Consider the following 22,688-nt stretch of genomic DNA (forward strand, 5'->3'; position numbering starts at 1 on the left):
TAAGCTTGTATGACATTTCTTGTATTGCTGCGCTTATTGATGTCTCATGCGTCATTTCCATAATTTTTTTTATTTGTGTTGGTCTAAATGTGCATTTTAGTTCTTTCTCCCACTCTCTTATAAAGTAAGGAATTGTGCTACTTTGTTCACTAAGGACTAATTTATACATCTGGGATAGTAAGTTATTTGTTTTTTCTATTTTCATACACATCTTCTCATATGTCGTAAGGGAGCTCAGCGGTCTTACTTGGGGTTCTAATTTATTAAAGAAGTCTCTCATTTGGTAATATCTCCATCTCGACATATGTATTTCTCCTTGTGATGTTATTAATTCTGTTAAAGGAAGTAAGCTTCCCGATGGAGCGTATCTTAGGCACCTTGTATTACCCCCTGAGCCCCAAGAACCTAATGCTCCCTTTTCTTCCCCTGGTGGAAACCATGGATATCCCCCTAATGGGGCCATTGGTGATGTGCGTGGAGCATATTTTCCATTCTTGTTCATTCTATCCCATACTGCTAATGTATTCCGTGTTAGTGGTGATGTCCACTTTGCTAAAGCTCTATTCGCGGCCTGTATCCATGGCGCCCCTGCTAGATTTCTGCCCGCCATACTTTCTTCTACCGAAACCCATGCCTTATTTGAGGAGTCATGACACCAGTTTAGTATTCGTACCATAGACATTGCTTTGTAATACATGAAGACATCTGGGAGCCCTATTCCACCTTCCTTCTTATTTCTACGCAGTATATCATATGCTATTCTAGGGTTTTTATCGTTCCATATAAAGGATATAAACATTTTACGAATTCTCTTAAAAAAGACCTGAGGCACTGCTATAGGTACGGTATTTAAAATATATATTATTCTAGGTAGTATATTCATTTTCAAAGTGTTTATCCTTCCAAACCATGTCAGTGAATGACCCTTCCACCTATTTAGATCTCTAGTTATTTCTATTATTAGATTTCCATAATTAAGTTCATATAAAGATTTAGTTTCCGCCATAATATGTACTCCTAAATAGTATAATGATTTTTTTTCCCATTTAAATGGGAGGTTATCCTTCATTACCATTGACATCAATGGGGGTACATGACATGGTAGTATTATAGATTTTTCCATGTTTATTTTAAAATTGGACATTTCCGGTGTTCTGCCAAAAACTCCAACCAACGTCACTTCCGGTGTTCTGCCAAAAACTCCAACCAACGTCACTTCCGGTGTTCTGCCAAAAACTCCAACCAATGTCACTTCCGGGGTTCTGCCAAAAACTCCAACCAACGTCACTTCCGGAGTTCTGCCAAAAACTCCAACCAACGTCACTTCCGGTGTTCTGCCAAAAACTCCAACCAACGTCACTTCCGGTGTTCTGCCAAAAACTCCAACCAACGTCACTTCCGGAGTTCTGCCAAAAACTCCAACCAACGTCACTTCCGGGGTTCTGCCAAAAACTCCAACCAATGTCACTTCCGGGGTTCTGCCAAAAACTCCAACCAACGTCACTTCCGGTGTTCTGCCAAAAACTCCAACCAACTTCACTTCTGGTGTTCTGCCAAAAACTCCAACCAACGTCACTTCCGGTGTTCTGCCAAAAACTCCAACCAACGTCACTTCCGGTGTTCTGCCAAAAACTCCAACCAACGTCACTTCTGGTGTTCTGCCAAAAACTCCAACCAACTTCACTTCTGGTGTTCTGCCAAAAACTCCAACCAACGTCACTTCCGGTGTTCTGCCAAAAACTCCAACCAACGTCACTTCCGGTGTTCTGCCAAAAACTCCAACCAACGTCACTTCTGGTGTTCTGCCAAAAACTCCAACCAACGTCACTTCCGGTGTTCTGCCAAAAACTCCAACCAACGTCACTTCCGGTGTTCTGCCAAAAACTCCAACCAACGTCACTTCCGGTGTTCTGCCAAAAACTCCAACCAACGTCACTTCCGGGGTTCTGCCAAAAACTCCAACCAACGTCACTTCCGGAGTTCTGCCAAAAACTCCAACCAACGTCACTTCCGGTGTTCTGCCAAAAACTCCAACCAACGTCACTTCCGGTGTTCTGCCAAAAACTCCAACCAACGTCACTTCCGGTGTTCTGCCAAAAACTCCAACCAACGTCACTTCCGGAGTTCTGCCAAAAACTCCAACCAACGTCACTTCCGGGGTTCTGCCAAAAACTCCAACCAATGTCACTTCCGGGGTTCTGCCAAAAACTCCAACCAACGTCACTTCCGGTGTTCTGCCAAAAACTCCAACCAACTTCACTTCTGGTGTTCTGCCAAAAACTCCAACCAACGACACTTCCGGAGTTCTGCCAAAAACTCCAACCAACGTCACTTCCGGAGTTCTGCCAAAAACTCCAACCAACGTCACTTCCGGGGTTCTGCCAAAAACTCCAACCAACGTCACTTCCGGTGTTCTGCCAAAAACTCCAACCAACGTCACTTCCGGTGTTCTGCCAAAAACTCCAACCAACTTCACTTCTGGTGTTCTGCCAAAAACTCCAACCAACGTCACTTCCGGTGTTCTGCCAAAAACTCCAACCAACGTCACTTCCGGTGTTCTGCCAAAAACTCCAACCAACGTCACTTCCGGTGTTCTGCCAAAAACTCCAACCAACGTCACTTCCGGTGTTCTGCCAAAAACTCCAACCAACGTCACTTCCGGTGTTCTGCCAAAAACTCCAACCAACGTCACTTCCGGTGTTCTGCCAAAAACTCCAACCAACGTCACTTCCGGGGTTCTGCCAAAAACTCCAACCAACGTCACTTCCGGAGTTCTGCCAAAAACTCCAACCAACGTCACTTCCGGTGTTCTGCCAAAAACTCCAACCAACGTCACTTCCGGTGTTCTGCCAAAAACTCCAACCAACGTCACTTCCGGTGTTCTGCCAAAAACTCCAACCAACGTCACTTCCGGAGTTCTGCCAAAAACTCCAACCAACGTCACTTCCGGGGTTCTGCCAAAAACTCCAACCAATGTCACTTCCGGGGTTCTGCCAAAAACTCCAACCAACGTCACTTCCGGTGTTCTGCCAAAAACTCCAACCAACTTCACTTCTGGTGTTCTGCCAAAAACTCCAACCAACTTCACTTCCGGTGTTCTGCCAAAAACTCCAACCAACGTCACTTCCGGTGTTCTGCCAAAAACTCCAACCAACGTCACTTCCGGTGTTCTGCCAAAAACTCCAACCAACTTCACTTCTGGTGTTCTGCCAAAAACTCCAACCAACGTCACTTCCGGTGTTCTGCCAAAAACTCCAACCAACGTCACTTCCGGTGTTCTGCCAAAAACTCCAACCAACGTCACTTCTGGTGTTCTGCCAAAAACTCCAACCAACGTCACTTCCGGTGTTCTGCCAAAAACTCCAACCAACGTCACTTCCGGGGTTCTGCCAAAAACTCCAACCAACGTCACTTCCGGAGTTCTGCCAAAAACTCCAACCAACGTCACTTCCGGTGTTCTGCCAAAAACTCCAACCAACGTCACTTCCGGTGTTCTGCCAAAAACTCCAACCAACGTCACTTCCGGTGTTCTGCCAAAAACTCCAACCAACGTCACTTCCGGAGTTCTGCCAAAAACTCCAACCAACGTCACTTCCGGGGTTCTGCCAAAAACTCCAACCAATGTCACTTCCGGGGTTCTGCCAAAAACTCCAACCAACGTCACTTCCGGTGTTCTGCCAAAAACTCCAACCAACTTCACTTCTGGTGTTCTGCCAAAAACTCCAACCAACGACACTTCCGGAGTTCTGCCAAAAACTCCAACCAACGTCACTTCCGGAGTTCTGCCAAAAACTCCAACCAACGTCACTTCCGGGGTTCTGCCAAAAACTCCAACCAACGTCACTTCCGGTGTTCTGCCAAAAACTCCAACCAACGTCACTTCCGGTGTTCTGCCAAAAACTCCAACCAACTTCACTTCTGGTGTTCTGCCAAAAACTCCAACCAACGTCACTTCCGGTGTTCTGCCAAAAACTCCAACCAACGTCACTTCCGGTGTTCTGCCAAAAACTCCAACCAACGTCACTTCCGGTGTTCTGCCAAAAACTCCAACCAACGTCACTTCCGGTGTTCTGCCAAAAACTCCAACCAACGTCACTTCCGGTGTTCTGCCAAAAACTCCAACCAACGTCACTTCCGGTGTTCTGCCAAAAACTCCAACCAACGTCACTTCCGGTGTTCTGCCAAAAACTCCAACCAACGTCACTTCCGGTGTTCTGCCAAAAACTCCAACCAACGTCACTTCCGGTGTTCTGCCAAAAACTCCAACCAACGTCACTTCCGGTGTTCTGCCAAAAACTCCAACCAACGTCACTTCCGGTGTTCTGCCAAAAACTCCAACCAACGTCACTTCCGGTGTTCTGCCAAAAACTCCAACCAACGTCACTTCCGGTGTTCTGCCAAAAACTCCAACCAACGTCACTTCCGGGGTTCTGCCAAAAACTCCAACCAACGTCACTTCCGGTGTTCTGCCAAAAACTCCAACCAACGTCACTTCCGGTGTTCTGCCAAAAACTCCAACCAACGTCACTTCCGGTGTTCTGCCAAAAACTCCAACCAACGTCACTTCCGGGGTTCTGCCAAAAACTCCAACCAATGTCACTTCCGGGGTTCTGCCAAAAACTCCAACCAACGTCACTTCCGGTGTTCTGCCAAAAACTCCAACCAACTTCACTTCTGGTGTTCTGCCAAAAACTCCAACCAACTTCACTTCCGGTGTTCTGCCAAAAACTCCAACCAACGTCACTTCCGGTGTTCTGCCAAAAACTCCAACCAACGTCACTTCCGGTGTTCTGCCAAAAACTCCAACCAACTTCACTTCTGGTGTTCTGCCAAAAACTCCAACCAACGTCACTTCCGGTGTTCTGCCAAAAACTCCAACCAACGTCACTTCCGGTGTTCTGCCAAAAACTCCAACCAACGTCACTTCTGGTGTTCTGCCAAAAACTCCAACCAACGTCACTTCCGGTGTTCTGCCAAAAACTCCAACCAACGTCACTTCTGGTGTTCTGCCAAAAACTCCAACCAACGTCACTTCCGGTGTTCTGCCAAAAACTCCAACCAACGTCACTTCTGGTGTTCTGCTGAAAACTCCAACTTGCCAAAATCTGCAACCACGTCCCTTCCAGCGTTTTGCTGAAAACTCCAACCACATCACTTCCGGTGTTCTGGCGAAAACTCCAACTCATCAAAATCTCCAACCACGTCACTACCGGTGTTCTGCCGAAAACGGCAACCACGGCACTTCTGGTGTTCAGCGAAAACTCCAATTCTCCAAAATCTCCAACCACATCACTTCCGGTGTTCTACCGAAAACTCCAACCAGGTCACTTCCGGTGTTCTGCCAAAAACTCCAACCACGTCACTTCTGGTTTTCTGCCGAAAACTCCAACCACATCACTTCTGGTGTTCTGCCGAAAACTCCAACCACATCACTTCCGGTGTTCTGCCGAAAACTCCAACCACATCACTTCCGATGCTCTGCCAAAAACTCCAACTCACCAAAATCTCCAACCACATCACTTCCAGTGTTCTGCTGAAAACTCCACCCACGTCACCTCTGGTGTTCTGCAAAAACTCCAACCACGTCACTTCTGGTGTTCTGCAAAAACTCCAACCACGTCACTTCTGGTGTTCTGCAAAAACTCCAACCACGTCACTTCTGGTGTTCTGCAAAAACTCCAACCACATCACTTGACGGTGTTTTGCTGAAAACTCTAATGCCGCGTACACACTACCGGACTTTTTGACAGCAAAGGTCCGACGGAGCGAGTCCGTCGGACAATTCGATCGCATGTGGGCTCCATCGGACCTTTGCTTGCCAAAAATCCGGCGGACTTTAGAAATAGAACATGTTTTAAATTTTCCCACCGGAACTCCGCAGGACCGAGAAATCCGCTCGTGTGTATGCCGGTCTGACGGATGAAAACTGGCGCTAGGGCAGCTATTGGCTACTGGCTATGAACTTCCTTATTCTAGTTCGGTCGTACGTCATCACGTTCGAATCCGTCGGACTTTGGTGTGATTGTGTGTGGCCAAGTCCGTTCATTCGGAAAGTCCGTCGGAACTCTGCCGAAAGTCCGTCGGAAAGACCGTCGGTCCAAGTCCCTCAAAAAGTCCGGTCGTGTGTACGCGGCATAACTCGTCAAAATCTCCAACCACGTCACTTCCGGTGTTCTGCCAAAAACTCCAACCATGTCACTTCCGGTGTTCTGCCAAAAACTCCAACCATGTCACTTCTGGTGTTCTGCCGAAAATTCCAACCACATCACTTCCGGTGTTCTGCCGAAAACTCCAACTCGCTAAAATCTCCAACCACGTCACTTCTGGTGTTCTGCGAAAACTCCAACCACGTCACTTCCGGTGTTCAGCTGAAAACTCCAACCAACGTCACTTCTGGTGCTCTGCGAAAACTCCAACCATGTCACTTCCGGTGTTCTGCCGAAAACTCCAACTCGCTAAAATTTCCAACCACGTCACTTCCGGTGTTCAGCCGAAAAAACTCCAACCACGTCACTTCCGGTGTTCTGCCGAAAACTCCAACCATGTCACTTCCGGTGTTCTGCCGAAAACTCCAACCATGTCACTTCCGGTGTTCTGCCGAAAACTCCAACCAACGTCACTTCTGGTGTTCTGCCAAAAACTCCAACCAACGTCACTTCCGGTGTTCTGCCAAAAACTCCAACCAATGTCACTTCCGGTGTTCTGCCAAAAACTCCAACCAACGTCACTTCTGGTGTTCTGCTGAAAACTCCAACTTGCCAAAATCTCCAACCACGTCACTTCCGGTGTTCTGCCGAAAACTCCAACCATGTCACTTCCGGTGTTCTGCCGAAAACTCCAACCATGTCACTTCCGGTGTTCTGCCGAAAACTCCAACTTGCTAAAATCTCCAACCAAGTCACTTCCGGTGTTCAGGCGAAAACTCCAACCACGTCACTTCTGGTGTTCTGCCAAAAACTCCAACCAACGTCACTTCTGGTGTTCTGCCAAAAACTCCAACCAACGTCACTTCCGGTGTTCTGCCAAAAACTCCAACCAACGTCACTTCTGGTGTTCTGCCAAAAACTCCAACCAACGTCACTTCCGGTGTTCTGCCAAAAACTCCAACCAATGTCACTTCCGGTGTTCTGCCAAAAACTCCAACCAACGTCACTTCCGGTGTTCTGCCAAAAACTCCAACCAACGTCACTTCTGGTGTTCTGCTGAAAACTCCAACTTGCCAAAATCTCCAACAACGTCACTTCCAGCGTTCTGCTGAAAACTCCAACCACATCACTTCCGGTGTTCTGGCGAAAACTCCAACTCATCAAAATCTCCAACCACGTCACTACCGGTGTTCAGCCGAAAACTCCAACCACGTCACTTCCGGTGTTCTGCCCAAAACTCCAACCATGTCACTTCCGGTGTTCTGCCGAAAACTCCAACTTGCTAAAATCTCCAACCACATCACTTCCGGTGTTCAGCCGAAAACTCCAACCACGTCACTTCCGCCAACTCGTCAATCTCCAATTATTGCTGCTGCAGAATCCCTGGAAGTTATGTGGTTGGAGATTTTGGCGAGTTGGAGTTTTCGGCAGAAGTCAAAGTGTCACACTCTCCTGTCATGAGAATTGGATGCAGGGAAACTTGCATTAAATTTGCATACATGTGAACCCAGCCTTAAAGGTAACGGACCCCAGATCTTTCAATAAAGAGGACCCGTCATCCCTTATTTCTATTACAAAGGGTGTTTAAATTCGTAATAGTAATAAAAGTGATCAAAAAAATTAAAGGGACAGTGTAAAAATAAAAAATAAAAAGTAGAATAAGAATTTTATTTTATTTTTTTAAGCGCCCTTATTCCTCCATTTTCATGCGCAAAAGCGAACACATACATAAGCGCATATGTAAATGGTATTCACCCCACACATGTGAGGTATCGCCGCAAACGTTCAGAGCGAGAGTAATAATTCTAGCGTTAGACCTCCTCTGTAACTCTAAACTGGTAACCTGTAAAGGCGCTTAAAGCATCGCCTATGGAGATTTTTAAGTACCGAAGTTTGACGCCAATTCACAAGTGTGCGCAATTTTAAAGCGTGACATGTGAGATGTCTATTTACTTGGCATGACATTATCTTTCACAATATAGACAAAAATGTGGTGTATATATTGTTTTTTTTTTTTTTATTCATTAAAGTGTATTTTTTACAAAAAAAAAATCGTGTTTGCAAAACTGCTTCACAAATACAATGCGACATAAAAAAAATTGCAACAAACACCATTTTATTCCCTGGGGTCTCTGTGAGAGAATGTAGAATTTTTTTTTTTGGGGGGGGGGGTTCTAAGTAATTTTCTAGCAAAAAATACATATTTAAACTTGCAAACAAAAAGTGCCAGAAAAAGCCTGGTCTGCAAGATGCCTGCATGGGGTTCATAGTGTGGGACTTACAGGAAATGTGTCCACAGCCTCCGGGGTGATGATGGTAAATCTCTCGTGCAGCTCAGCGGCATCCTGGGGATTTCCGGACAACACCGCCGTCCTCAGACCCAGGAGGTTGCGGTAGTATTGTGCCATCTCCTCATCCATCTTCACAGGGCACACGTAGATGACGTCCACATTGGGGTCTGCAGGACAGGAATGTCACATGTAGTAAGCAATTACAGGTTAACTACAGTAATATAAAATACAAACAAAATACTAAATAAATAATAAAAAATAATACTGAAGTAAATAACAAAAAAAATAAAACATACAAAAAAACAACTAAATAATAATAATAATAATAATAATAATAAATAAATAAACAATAAATAAATAATAAACATATAATAAATATATAATACTTTAAAAAAAAAACTACACAATCACAACTACATTAAAATGATTGTAAAAGGTAGAAAAAAAAATTCCCTATAACAACCATGTCTATTCTTACCTGCTCTGTGCAGTAGAATTGCACAGAGCGGCCACGAACCTCCTCTTCTCGTGTCCCCCCCCCCGCTGGCTGTCCTGGTCTCTCCTCCCTGTCCAGTTCCCATGGGGGGCACTCATGCATGCTTGCTCCCAAGCCCCGCTGCTGTGTCCATTGATACAGACAGAGGGACCCACGCTCCAGTGTCACTGCCTTTGATTGACAGCAGTGAGAGACAATGGCTCTCTGTGCCCTAGCAGAGCCAGCGAGACCCGGAAGTGAGGGGAGAAAAGAAGAGCTTCAGAGAAGCAAGGCGCTGGATCGAATGATGGCTCATGTAAGTATTGGGGGCAGGGGGGGGGGGTTGTGGTGGAAGGATGCTGATGCCTAAATGCCTAAACATTTTTTACCGTAATACAAGGAATACATTAAGGTAAAAAATGTTTAGGCTTTAGAACCACTTTAATACACTACATATAATATACAGTATATAAGATAAAATACTAATAAAATAAAATGTTAAATGCTGATAAAATATAAAATAAAATACTAATAAAACTACAGGGTCAGAACTACATTAAAATGCTACAAATAAAATATAATATAAAATAATATATGTGTGCGTTCTGTACTTTGCCCCGAAAGCTAGCTATTTGGAACATAACATGTAACCTTTGTCTATTTTTGACTTGGAATAAATTCTAAGTGCAGCAATCCTTGCTTGAATTATTTATATTGTAATAAAAAAAAAAAAAAAAAAAAAATATATATATATATATATACACACACACGCGCGCGCGCGCGCGCACACACACAATATATATATATATATATATATATATATATATATATATATATATATATATATATATATAATTCTATTTATTTTTTTATTTAAGAAACAATACATTCTAAAAAAATAATAAAATTTATACAAGATGTAAATATCATGATAAATATATATATATATATATATATATATATATATATATATATATACACACACACTATATATATATATATATATGTATACACACACACACAATATATATATATATATATATATATATATATATATATATATATATATATATATATATATATATATAGTGTGTGTGTGTATGTATTATATATATATATAAAATTCTATTTATTTATTTTATTTAAGAAACAATACATTCTAAAAAATAATAAAATGTATACAAGATGTAAATATCATTATAAATGTAAAGTACTAATAATACTAAAGGGTCAGAACTACATTAATACACTACATTTAAAAAAATAACATAAAATACTAAAAAAAATAAAAAAAAATAAAAGTTAAATATAAAATGATAATAAAATATAAATAAACTATAGGGTCAGAACTACAGTAATATGCTACAAATGAAATATAATATAAAATATGAATAAAATACTAAATAACAATACATTTAAAAAAAAATAAATAATAAAAATGTATAAATAAAAAAAGCTTGTCCTGAAAAATTGCAAGCGCAAATAAAAAAAAGTATCACGGACAGTACTCAATTTTCTCTGTCACAATTGCACTAATATAGCTACAAATACAACAACAAATAATAAAAATACTATTAAAAAAAAAAAAAGGAAATAATAAACATAAAATACTAATAAGATAAAATATAAAATAAAATACTAATAAAACTACAGGGTCAAAACTAAATTTGCGATACTGTAAGACTGGAGGAAAGTGGAGTTGCTCATACTAACCAACCGGGCTTCACTGATTATTTTGTACTAGTCAGTACTTTGGCATGCACATCAGTTTTTCGTAAATGAAGCCCAGGGGGTTTAATCCATAAAACTAGGCAGGCTAAAAATGGGTATGTTTTGCACTTTTCAGAAAACACATCCTGAGAATTATTTATTTTGCTGAACAGTAGAAAATGCATAATTCTGAATAACCTGCACACCAGGAAAACACACAGGCTGCAGGAAAATGTATACAGGAAGCACAGGAATTCACATGTTAAAGCACGTCTGTAGTCACAATGTAAAATCCTATACTCATTACTCACCCTATACTCATTACTCACCCTATACTCATTACTCACCCTATACTCATTACTCATCTTATACTCACTCACATTGTGTTCCAATGATTTCTCGCCTTCTCCTATTAATCTGAACCATCTTGAAGTTTGTAAACGTACTTTGTGAAGATCGCACACATTTACCTCCCTAAATTCTATGACTCTTTACCGTGCCCTGTGAGTAGGCACTGCTGTGTCACACATTTCACAGAGCTAGGGTTGCCACCTGCCCAGGATTCACCCGGACAGTCTGGGTTTTAAATCATGTGTCCGGGTTTCAGGTGGACTGACACCCGGACACATTATTTATACTGGGCTGTGGCTCCCCAGTTTACAAAGATTGTCACACACAAATCTTTTGCAGTCCGGAAGCTGTGGGCGGCTGTCTGGGGGCAGGGCAATGATGTCAGTGAGTTCAATTTGGCCACACCCACTATTCACTATGGTATGCTATGCGCACCACATTACTGCTCTTCTTGGGGCACCCAAAGGTGTGCCAGGCTGCTAAAATGTTTGGGTTTGGCTTGAAGAAAAGGTGGCAACCCTACACAGAGCCCGCCTTCTAAGAGGAGGAGTTTCAGGAGGCGGAGTCAGTACAGGAATTACTGCTTGCAGACAGCAAAGTACCATGGGATATGTAGTCCTTAGAAATGGAGGAGATGTTGCAAAGCATGCTGGGAATCCAGGAAGTTGTGGAAAGAGACGGCCAGCAGACAGGAAGCACTCACAACATGGAAGGAGATTTTTCAAGTAATCTTATATTGGATTGTCAGATATAACTGTTGTTTGTATTGCAACCTATGTAATGCAGAAATATAGTAAAGCAATGCTATTGAAAGTCTGTGCAATTACAGGAGAAGTACGGGGAAAGCTTGTTTGGCTGTACTTCTCCTGTGAATCACAAGAGTTCAGTTTGTTCTGCACTCCTGTCATCTGTTTTCAGCAGACAGCGGGCTGAAGCCCACTGTCGGCTCACGTCGCAGAGCCTGTCCAGCCTCAGGAAAAATCGTGACCATATGGTCCTGATCCTCCCACATGCCTGGACCGGCACCCGGCTCAGCCTCTCAGCGAGAAGCTGAGGGGCTAAGCCAGCCACTCCCATCCCCTCCACAGCCCAGCGCTCAAGTGAGCACTGGATGGGCAGAGCAGAGAGCGGTGACTAAGGCCCCATTCACACCTGATTGTAGCGTTCTCAGGCAGAAAGTCACGCAATTTTTGCCACGTCTTTTACAGTGTTTTGCCGGGTTTTTTCCGTGATTTTGTGCAGGTCAAAAGGTCACCAATGTAAAAAGCATACAAACACATAAATCTGCCTAAAATAAAAAAAAGTTCCAGAACTTGTTTGAGCTTCAAGCGTGAACCATCTCCATAGAGAATAATTCAATTTTTCCCCTCCAGCGTTTTGTAGCTTCAGGCTTCAAGCTACAAAACGCTCAGGTGTGACTGGGGGCCTAAAAGTCACCTCTGTCTGCTGAGGGAGCTCTGAGAACCGAGCGATTGGCGCTGTTTGATCGCTCGGTTCTCAGCCTTAGAGCTGGCAGGGGACAGATGCAGCATCCACCTAGGTAAGTATGATTGTAAAATAAAATAAAAATCCCATACTTCTCCACTTGTTGACTGGCCTATAGTAAAAATAGGCAATTTGTTGGAAGGTAACTACCGGGTTATGGCAGAAATTAACTGCCATAACCCGCCGGCATATATTTTTTTTACTATTGACAACTCTCTTTCAGATAAAAGTGGTCATGCGGGCGGATTTGACGCGGGACCACTTTTAGAAGTGGCGGATGTGTCACACCCCCCCCCCCCCCACCCCACCGCTTCCCAGTCCGATCAGTGAAGTCTGGGAGCGTCGGATCACTGCCGGGCTTGGCTGCCATTAGCTAGGTATGGAGAAAAGTAAGTAATATAAGAGAGAAGAGCCGGCAACTCCTTGTTGCAAAAAATGTATTGGCTACATTTGAGCATTAAAAAGCAAACAGCTGACGCTTTTCAGCGCGAGCCTTAGTCATAGCCTGACTAAGGACCGCGCTGAAAAGCGTCAGCTGTTTGCTTTTTAACCACTTAAAGACCAACCGCCGCAGTTATACCGCAGCAGGTTGGCTCCCCTGCGCAAATCGCTGTCATGCTACATCAGCCGCTTTAAGAGCTCTAGGGGGCGCCCGCAGCGGGATGATGGAGCCAATGCATGTGTCTGGCGGATGCGATGTCCACCGGGCACCCCACGATCACTCCTGACAGAGGCAGAACGGAGAATGTAAATGTAAACAGACAGATCTCTGTTCTGTCAGGAGAGAGGAGAATGATCTGTTGTTCCTACTACTTAGGAACAGCGATCAGTCTCCTCCTCCATGCAGTCCCACCCCCCCCACAGTTAGAAACACTCCCTAGGACACGCATTTAACCCCTTGATCGCCCCCTAATGTTAACCCCCTCCCTGCCAATGACATTTACACAGTAATCAGTGGCTATTTTTATCTCTGATCATTGCATAAATGTCAATGGTTGCAAAAACGTGTCAAAAGTTTCCGATGTGTCCGCCGCAATGTTGAAGTCCTGCTAAAAATCGCTGATCACTGCCATTACTAGTAAAAAAAGAAAAATAATAATAATAAAAATTTCCCGTGAGAATGTCACGTGACCTGTGATGCAACGCGTTGGGAGGAGGAGCCAGTGACATCAAGCCCTCAGTGTTCGGAGGCATGGAGAGGCTGTGAGGAGGAGTACAATCTGAAGCTCTGCTAAATACCCATGCTTTAACTGGTTTTGTGAGTGGATTGGTGTAAATATATTAAAGCGGGATTCCACCCTAAAGTGGAACCTCCGCTGATCGGAACCCTCCCCCCCTCCGGTGTCACAATTGGCACCTTACAGGGGGGAGGGGGGTGGAGATACCTGTCAAAGACAGGTATTTACACCCACTTCCGGGCATAGACTCCCATGGGAGTCTATGTCATTTCCTGCCCTGCCGCGCTGTCTGCTGGGACACACACGGGTCCCAGTGACAGCGCGGAGAATTCCTAATGCGCTGCGCGTCTCACACATGCGCAGTAGGGAACCGGGAAGTGAAGCCGATTCGCTTCACTTCCTGATTCCCTCACCTAGAATTGTGGCGGCAGCAGCCGAGGGCCGAGCGATCGATCGGCCTCGGCTGCCGGCATCGCTGGACCCCGGGACAGGTGAGTGTCCATTTATTAAAAGTCAGCAGCTGTAGTATTTATAGCTGCTGGCTTTTAGTAATTTTTTTTTTAGGTGGAATCCCTCTTTAAGATCATCCTTTATCAAAGTAACACACTATCCTTTGTTTTCTTTCTCCCTTTTTTTTCCATTCATGGCGAAATGAAAGATATAAAGTAAGGAGCAAGGAGGAAAATGCTATATGTGTTGCAATGGGATAAAAGTGTGTTGTGGACATTATATAAAGGACTGAGGGTGATAAGTCATTCTTAAGACTGTATATGAAGTTTTGTGGAGATCAGCGCACGGGAGTGGTCAACGCGCAAGCTGTATATGATTAGATTTAGTTTTATTGATTTATTTTGTCTGGAATTAGCTTTATATGCACGGAATGCCGCGTATACACGTAGTAGACTATCCGGCGGACTTAGTCTGGCGGACTTTCCGAACGAGCTACCTGCCCACACACGGTACTTTTGTACTAAGTCCGCAGGGACGCGGCGTGCGGCGACGACTTATATAGGGACATCACCGGATGATGTCCCCGCCCATTATGATGTCACAGTCCCAGAGGATGCTGGGACTGTGACATCATAATGGGCGGGGACATCATCCGGTGATGTCCCTATATAAGTCGCCGCACGCCGCATCCCTGCCGTTGTGACTGGAGACAGCGACGAGGCAACATCTCCAGAAGAGAAGAACAGAAGACCGGGCCATCGCTTGTAAAAGAGCTAGAAGAAGGCACGGTGGCCCGGCAAGAAGAACCGAAGAGGGGGACAAGACCCCCGAAGTCGGAAGAAGAGGGCGGCGGCGGCGAAGAAGAAAGCTGGGCTCCTCCGCTAGTGAAAGAGCTAGCAAAAGAGCAGAAGATAGCGGAGGAGTCCGGCGAGAAGACCCCCGAAGATGGAAGAAGACCCCCGGAGCTGTGCAATAAACTATTTTAACCCTTGTGTGCTTTTTGTGTGAATGGGTAGGGGTACATTGTACCCCATACTCATTCACATAGGGTGGGGGGACGGGATCCGGGGGCCCCCTTATTAAAGGAGGCTCACGGATTCCGATAAGCCCCCCACCCGCAGACCCCGACAACCAACGGCCAGGCTTGTCGGGAAGAGGCCCTTGTCCTCATCAACATGGGGACAAGGTGCTTTGGGGTGGGGGGGCGTGCGCCCCCCCTTCCCCAAGGCACCCCCCATGTTGAGGGCACGCGGCCTGGTACGGCTCAGGAGGGGGCGCTCGCTTGTCCCCACCCCTTTTCTTGGCCGGCCGGGTAGTGTGCTCGGATAAGGGTCTGATATGGACCTAGGGGGGCACTCCCACGCCGATTTTTCAGCGTAGGGATTCCCCTTTAAGTCCATACCAGGTGACTGGGCCAGCGATGCCTCCTTCGCTGGCCCTGACTACCTGGAGCCGCGCTCAAAATGAGCGGACTTTTCTCCGGGCAGGAAAAGTCCGTTCATTTCAAAAGTACGGCGGACTGGCACACACACGGCCATACTGTCCGTCGAAATGCGAGTCCGGCGGACAGATTGGAGTGCAAAACGACTTTCTTAGTCCGCCAGACTTTTGGGTAAAAAAAGTCCGCCGGAGCCCACACACGGGCGGTTTGTCCGGCGGACTCACCGGATTGTTTGATCGTGTGTATGAGGCATAAGGCATGAAGTAATATCAAACACCTATTCATATTTATATTTATTAGCACAGAAGCTATCAATCAATTTTAATTTGTTATCTATGCACTAGGAGGATACACCTATACGGTCATTTATTTATTTGATATTTATTCACTTACACGGTTATTTACTTATTTGACATTTATTTATTTACTATTGATTTTTATGGTATAAGTATTATTGAGTATTGATTTTAATCACTAATAATTTATATAGTTTGTTCAAAATTTGCACAAGTGAGGGATAACTGTTTTCTTTAGTGCAGCTTTTATCATTCATTTTTTATATATATATTTTTTTATTAACTTTGGGAGAATTTTTTTTTAGTATTTTTGCCGCACCAGCGCTTGAGTATTTTGTATTTTAATAAAAAAAATGCCATAAATCTATCCCCTATTTTGTAGACGCTATAACTTTTGGGCAAACCAATCAATATACGCTTATTTTTATTATTATTTTTAATCAAAAATATGTAGAATACATATCGGCCTAAACTGATGAATAAATTTGTCTTTTTTATTTTTTTTGGGTTGATATTTATTGTAGCAAAATTTTTTTTTTTTTCGAAATTGTCGCAATTTTTTTGTTTATAGTGCAAAAAATAAAAACCGCAGAGGTGATCAAATACCACCAAAAGAAAGCTCTATTTGTTGGGGAAAAAGGACGTCAATTTTGTTTGGGTACAGCGCCGCACGACCGCGCAATTGTCAGTTAAAACGACGCAGCGCCGAATCACAAAAAATGGCCTGGTCAGGAAGGGGGTAAATCCTTTCCGGTCCTTAAGTGGTCAATGCTCATATGTAGCCAATACATTTTTGCAACAAGGACTTTGGAGTTTCCGGCTCTTCTCTCTTATATTATATATTGTATTTAGTGTGAGAAGACTTGGCACCTGTGCTGCAGACTGCACACTAGGAACGGATTGCTCCTGCTGAGAGCGCTGCATCTTTCTTCTTTCCTCATGGAGAAGGGTAAGGTCGAGATGGCCGCCACTCCTCTCTATGCCCTTGGAGGATTGGAGCGACGCCATGACGTTCCTGGGCCATAGTAAATGTTATTTTTTTTTTATTGTTAAAGCAAAAGTTAAAGAAAACATTTTTTTTTTTTATCTTTTGCTTTTAAAGGTGAATTTGAGATTTGGGTCTTTTTTTGACACCAGATCTCTAAATAAAGAGGACCTGTCATAGTTACATAGTAGGTGAGGTTGAAAAAAGACACAAGTCCATCAAGTCCAACCTATGTGTGTGATTATATGTCAGTATTACATTGTATATTCCTGTATGTTGCGGTCGTTCAGGTGCTTATCTAATAGTTTCTTGAAACTATCGATGCCTCCCCCGCTGAGACCATCGCCTGTGGAAGGGAATTCCACATCCTGGCCGCTCTTACAGTAAAGAACCCTCTACGTAGTTTAAGGTTAAACCTCTTTTCTTCTCATTTTAATGAGTGGCCACGAGTCTTGTTAAACTCCCTTCTGCGAAAAAGTTTTATCTGTATTGTGGGGTCACCAGTCCGGTATTTATATAATGAAATCATATCCCCTCTCAAGCATCTCTTCTCCAGAGAGAATAAGTTCAGAGCTCACAACCTTTCCTCATAACTAATATCCTCCAGACCCTTTATCAGCTTTGTTTCCCTTCTTTGTAGTCGCTCCATTTCCAGTTCATTCTTCGTGAGGACTGGTGCCCAGAACTGGACAGTATACTCCAGGTGCGGCCGGACCAGAGTCTTGTAGAGCGGGAGAATTATCGTTTTATCTCTGGAGTTGATCCCCTTTTTAATGCCAATATTCTGTTTGCTTTGTTAGCAGCAGCTTGGCATTGCTGAGCCCATCATCTACTAGGACCCCCAGGTCCTTTTCCATTCTAGATTCCCCCCAGAGGTTCTCCCCCCAGTGTATAGATTACATTCAGATTTTTGCCACTCAAATGCATTATTTTATATTTTTCTACATTGAACCTCATTTGCCATGTAGTTGCCCCTCCCCCCATTGTTTTGTTCAGATCTTCTTGCAAGGTTTCCACATCCTACGGAGAAGTTATTGCCCTGCTTAGCTTAGTATCGTCTGCAAATACAGAGATTGAACTGTTTATCCCATCCTCCAGGTTGTTTATGAATAAATTAAATAGGATTGGTCCCAGCACAGAACCCTGGGGGTCCCCACTACCCACCCCTGACCATTCCGAGTACCCCCCATTTATCACCACCCTCTGAACTCACCCTTGTAGCCAGTTTTCAAACCATGTACTCACCCTATGGTCCATGCCAACGGACCTTATTTTATACAGTAAACCTTTATGGGGAACTGTGTCAAATGCTTTTGCAAAATCCAGATACACCACGTCTACGGGCCTTCCTTTATCTAGATACACCACGTCTACGGGCCTTCCTTTATCTAGATGGCAACTCACCTCCTCATAGAAGGTTAGTAGATTGGTTTGGCAAGAACGAATCTTCATGAATCCATGCTGATTACTGCTAACAATACCGTTCTCATTACTAAAATCTTCTATATAGTCCCTTATCATCCCCTCCAAGAGCTTGAATACTATTGATGTTAGGCTAACTGGTCTGTAATTCCCAGGGATGTATTTTGGCCCTTTTTTAAATTTTGGTGCTAAATTGTCTTTTCTCCAATCTGCTGGTACCATTTCAGTCAGTAGACTGTCAGTAAAAATTAGGAACAATGGTCTGGCAATTACTTGACTAAGTTCCCCAAGTACCCTCGGATGCAAGCCATCAGGTCCTGGTGATTTATTAATGTTAAGTTTCCCAAGTATATTTCAAATTCTGTTCTCTGTTAACCATGGAGGTGCTTCCTGTGATGTGTCATGAGGATAAACACTGCAGTTTTGGTTACTGAAGCCCCCCGATTCCCTTGTGTAGACTGAGGAGAAGAATAAATTCAATACCTTTGCCATCTCCCCATCCTTTGTGACTAGATGTTCTTCCCCATTCTTTATGGGGCCAATATGGTCTGTCCTTTTTTACTGTTTATATACTTGTGTGTTTTTTTTTCCGCTCTCCTCAGCCATGTGTCTTTCGTGTTGTATCTTAGCCCGCCTGATTTCACCCTTACATACCTTGTTGCATTCTTTGTAAAATTTGAATGCTGATGATGATCCCTCAGCCTTGTATTTTTTGAAGGCCTTCTCCTTTGCTTTTATATGCATTTTTTCATTGGAGTTAAGCCATCCAGGACTTTTGTTTCCCAGTGGGATGCACTGCCTAATGCCCTCATTCAATATGCTCTTAACCCCATCTCTCCTGCGTGTTCTTTGTTTCTAAGATTGTATCCCAATTAATGCCTTCTAGCAAGGTTTGTAGTTTAGGGAAGTTGGCTCTTTTGAAATTCAGTATCTTTGTGTTCCCCGTATGTTTCCTATTTGTGTGGTTCATACTGAAGCCAATTGATCTGTGATCGCTGTTCCCTAAATTGCCCCGTATTTCCACATCCGTGATCAGGTCTGTATTGTTGGTAATCAGTAGATCCAGTATCACTTTATTTCTAGTTGGTGCGTCTACCATCTAACCTATAAAATTGTCCTGCGAGACATTTAGGAACTGGCAAGACTTAGACAAATGCGTGGTTCCCTCCGCCAAGTCTATGCCTAGAGAATTAAAATCCCCCATTATGATAACACTTCCCATCCTTGCTGCTAATCCAAATTGTGATAGGAGGTCCATCTCCCCCTTCTCCCTCAGGTTAGGGGGCCTATAGCAAACTCCCAGTATTATTTCCCCCTTAGCTTCATCCCTTTGGAGCTCTACCCATAAGGATTCCACCTCCTCCCTAGCCCCCTTAGTGATGTCATCTCTCACATTCACTTGTACATTAATCTTGATATATAGACATACCCCTCCCCCTATTTTACCATCTCTATCCATGCGATAAAGGGTATACCCTTGAATGGTTGCCAGCCAATCATGAGAGCTGTTGAACCAGGTCTCTGAAATTCCCACAAAATCCAAATCCTCCTCATTCAAGAGTATCTCTAGTTCTGCCATCTTGTCTACCAAGCTCCTGGCATTGGTGAACATGCCATGTAGTTTAGACCGGTCGCATATGATGCACTTATTGGGTGTTCTGACATTGCAAATAGGACTTGTTACTATACTTACCTTGGGTTTATGTGCTTTAATCAACCTACCACTAATGCCGCCAATACTACCCTCTGGATTATGTTCAATGCTGACCATTTCTACCTCTGGATCTTCCCCCCGTCGCCTAGTTTAAAAACCCTTCTAACTTTTTGGCCATCTTCACTCCCAGCAGATCTGCACCCTCCTCATTTAGGTGCAGTCCGTCCCTTCTATAGAAATAGTGACCGGCTGAGAAGTCGGCCCAGTCCTCCAGGAACCCAAACCCCTCCTTACTACACCAGCTCCTCAGCCACTTGTTTATTCCCTAATCTCCCTCTGCCTCTCTGGTGTGGCTCGAGGTACTGGCAGTATTCCTGAGAATTCTACCTTTGAGGTCCTTTATCTCAATTTAGCTCCTAAGTCCCTAAAATCGTTCTTTAGGACACTCCATCTGCCTCTGACCTTGTCATTGGTGCCAACGTGCACCATGACAGCCGGGTCTTCCTCAGCCCCTCCCAGTAATCTGTCCACCAGATCTGTGATGTGCCAAACCCAAGCGCCCGGTAGACAGCATGCAGTTTTGGTGCTTCAGGTCTTTGTCACAGATTGGCCTCTGTCCTTCTAAGAATTGAGTCCCCTACCACCAGAATCTGTCTTTCCTTTCCCTTCACTCACACCCCCCCCCCCCCCCACACTCTCACTGGAGGAGTTCTTCCCCTGGCAACCAGGAGAGTCCCTTAGCTCCAGCAGTGCTGGTCCCTGACTGATTTCACCATGTCACAATGGGGTGTATCTATTGGGATGTTCCAGCCCTGGATTGGCCTCCCTGGGACTTCCCTCTCTACCAGGGGCGGACTGACCATTCGCGCACTCGGGCACTGCCCGAGGGCCCCATGCCACCAAGGGGCCCCATCAGGGTTGCCAGCCTCAATAAAACCAGGGGCAGTATGTAAAAATCTGTGTTTTCTAAAAAAATCCCAAGATTATACCGGCCCTGTCTCTCCAGTACCTTTTCAGTGTGTGTACGTGTATTGTGTGTGTGTGTATACTGTGTGTGTATATTGTGAGTCTGTGTGTGTATAATCTATTGCCTGGGGGCCCCATAATCTCCTATTGCCCGGGGGCCCCATAATCTTCTCCTATTGCCTGGGGGCCCCATAATCTCCTATTGCCCGGGGGCCCCATAATCTTCTCCTATTGCCTGGGGGCCCCATAATCTCCTATTGCCCGGGCGCCCCATGAGTCGTCAGTCCACCCCTGCTCTCTACCCTTCCTGTCACCCATCTACTCGTTTCTAGTCTCCACCCGCCTCTGTGCTGGCATCTGCCAGGTACATTCCCGGCTCTCCTTTAGTATGGAGGGTCATCCTTATTTCTATTACATTCCTTGTTATAGGAATTAAAGTGATTAAAAAAAAAAAAAAAGATAAAGACAAAAGGGACAGTGTAAAAATAAAAAGTAAAAAATAAAATAATAAGTAATAAAAAAAATTAAAAAAAATTAAACCGCCCCATGCCTCCATGCTTGCATGCAGAAGTGAACACATACGTAATTTGTGCCCACGTATGTAAACAATGTTCAAACCACACATGTGAGGTATGGCGTGAGAGCAATAATTCTAGCACTAGACCTCCTCTGTGACTCTAAACAGGTAACCTGTAAAAAAATGTAAAGTGTCGCCTATGGAGATTTTTAAGTACCGTAGTTTGTCGTTGTTATTCCATGAGCATGCACAATTTTAAAGCATGATATGTTAGGTATCTATTTACTCGGTGTAACATAACATTTTATGAAAAAGAAAATTGGCTCATCTATGGTGTTTTTTTGCATTAACATTCATTAAAGCGGGAGTCCACCGGGACTCCGCGTTTTTTTTTTTTTTTTAAAAGCCAGCAGCTACAAATACTGCAGCTGCTGACTTTTAAAATAGTGACACTTACCTGTCCAGCGCGCCCGCGATGTCGGCACCCGAAGCCGATCTGTAGATGGTATCTCGGGTGCTGCCGCCGCCATCTTGGGTATGGGAATCAGGAAATGGAGCCTTTCGGCTTCATTTCCCGGTTCCCTACTGCGCATGCGCGAGCCGCGCTGGGCAATAAGGACGGTCCCCGCTGCCTCTGGGATCTGTGTGTTTTCCCAGCAGGCAGCGGGGCACTTGCGGGAAGGGGCGGGCACTTGCGGAAAGGGGCGGGCACTTGCGGAAAGGGGCGTAATATACGCCCCTTTCCGCAGAGAGCTATCCCGGAAGTGGGTACAGATACCTGTACTGTACAGGTATCTGCACCCCCCTCCCCCCTGAAAGGTGCCAATTGTGGCGCCGGAGGGGGGGAGGGTTCCGATGAGCGGAAGGTCCACTTTAGGGTGGACCTCCGCTTTAAAGTGTATTTTTTCCAAAATAATTGCATGTGAAAGGCTGCTGGGCAAATACTGTGTGATATAAAATATTGCAACGGCCACCATTTTATTCTCTAGGGTCTCTGCTAAAAAAAATATATATTATATTCGTGGGGTTCTAAGTAATTTTCTAGCAAAAAATGTTGAAAACGATTTCAACATTTCTAGAGAATGCCTGGTCTTGAACTCATTAATGATGGCCTTATACAGCTGCTGCACTGTTGCTCCGCAAAGGGACCTGGACCAGGATGATTCCTAGCAGAGGTGGACAGTTCTTGTAAGCAAGCCATCAGGCCCACAATATACTTATAGGTGCGTTTAGAAAACATTTGCACAACTCTTCATCTTTTAAAACTAGATGTAAATTTGTGCTGTGTGAATGGGCCAAAATCGATTGTTCTGAGGCTATA

The 22,688-nt window shown here is 44.4% G+C and overlaps 1 protein-coding gene across 1 annotated transcript in view; it reads right to left on the reverse strand.

Moving 5' to 3' along the window:
• Positions 1-22,688, reverse strand: part of LOC143958197 (IQ domain-containing protein H-like) — a 306,567-nt gene that overhangs the window by 184,089 nt on the left and 99,790 nt on the right. Inside the window, exon 12 of the mRNA XM_077467663.1 lies at positions 8,429-8,604. Coding sequence (XP_077323789.1) covers positions 8,429-8,604 — 176 coding nt within the window. The remainder of the gene's footprint in view (positions 1-8,428; positions 8,605-22,688) is intronic.

This window comes from Lithobates pipiens, unplaced genomic scaffold (genome assembly GCF_037356315.1).
Source record: "Lithobates pipiens isolate NorthernLeopardFrog02 unplaced genomic scaffold, aLitPip1_a1.2 Scaffold_6, whole genome shotgun sequence".
In the NCBI taxonomy this organism is placed as follows: domain Eukaryota; kingdom Metazoa; phylum Chordata; class Amphibia; order Anura; family Ranidae; genus Lithobates; species Lithobates pipiens.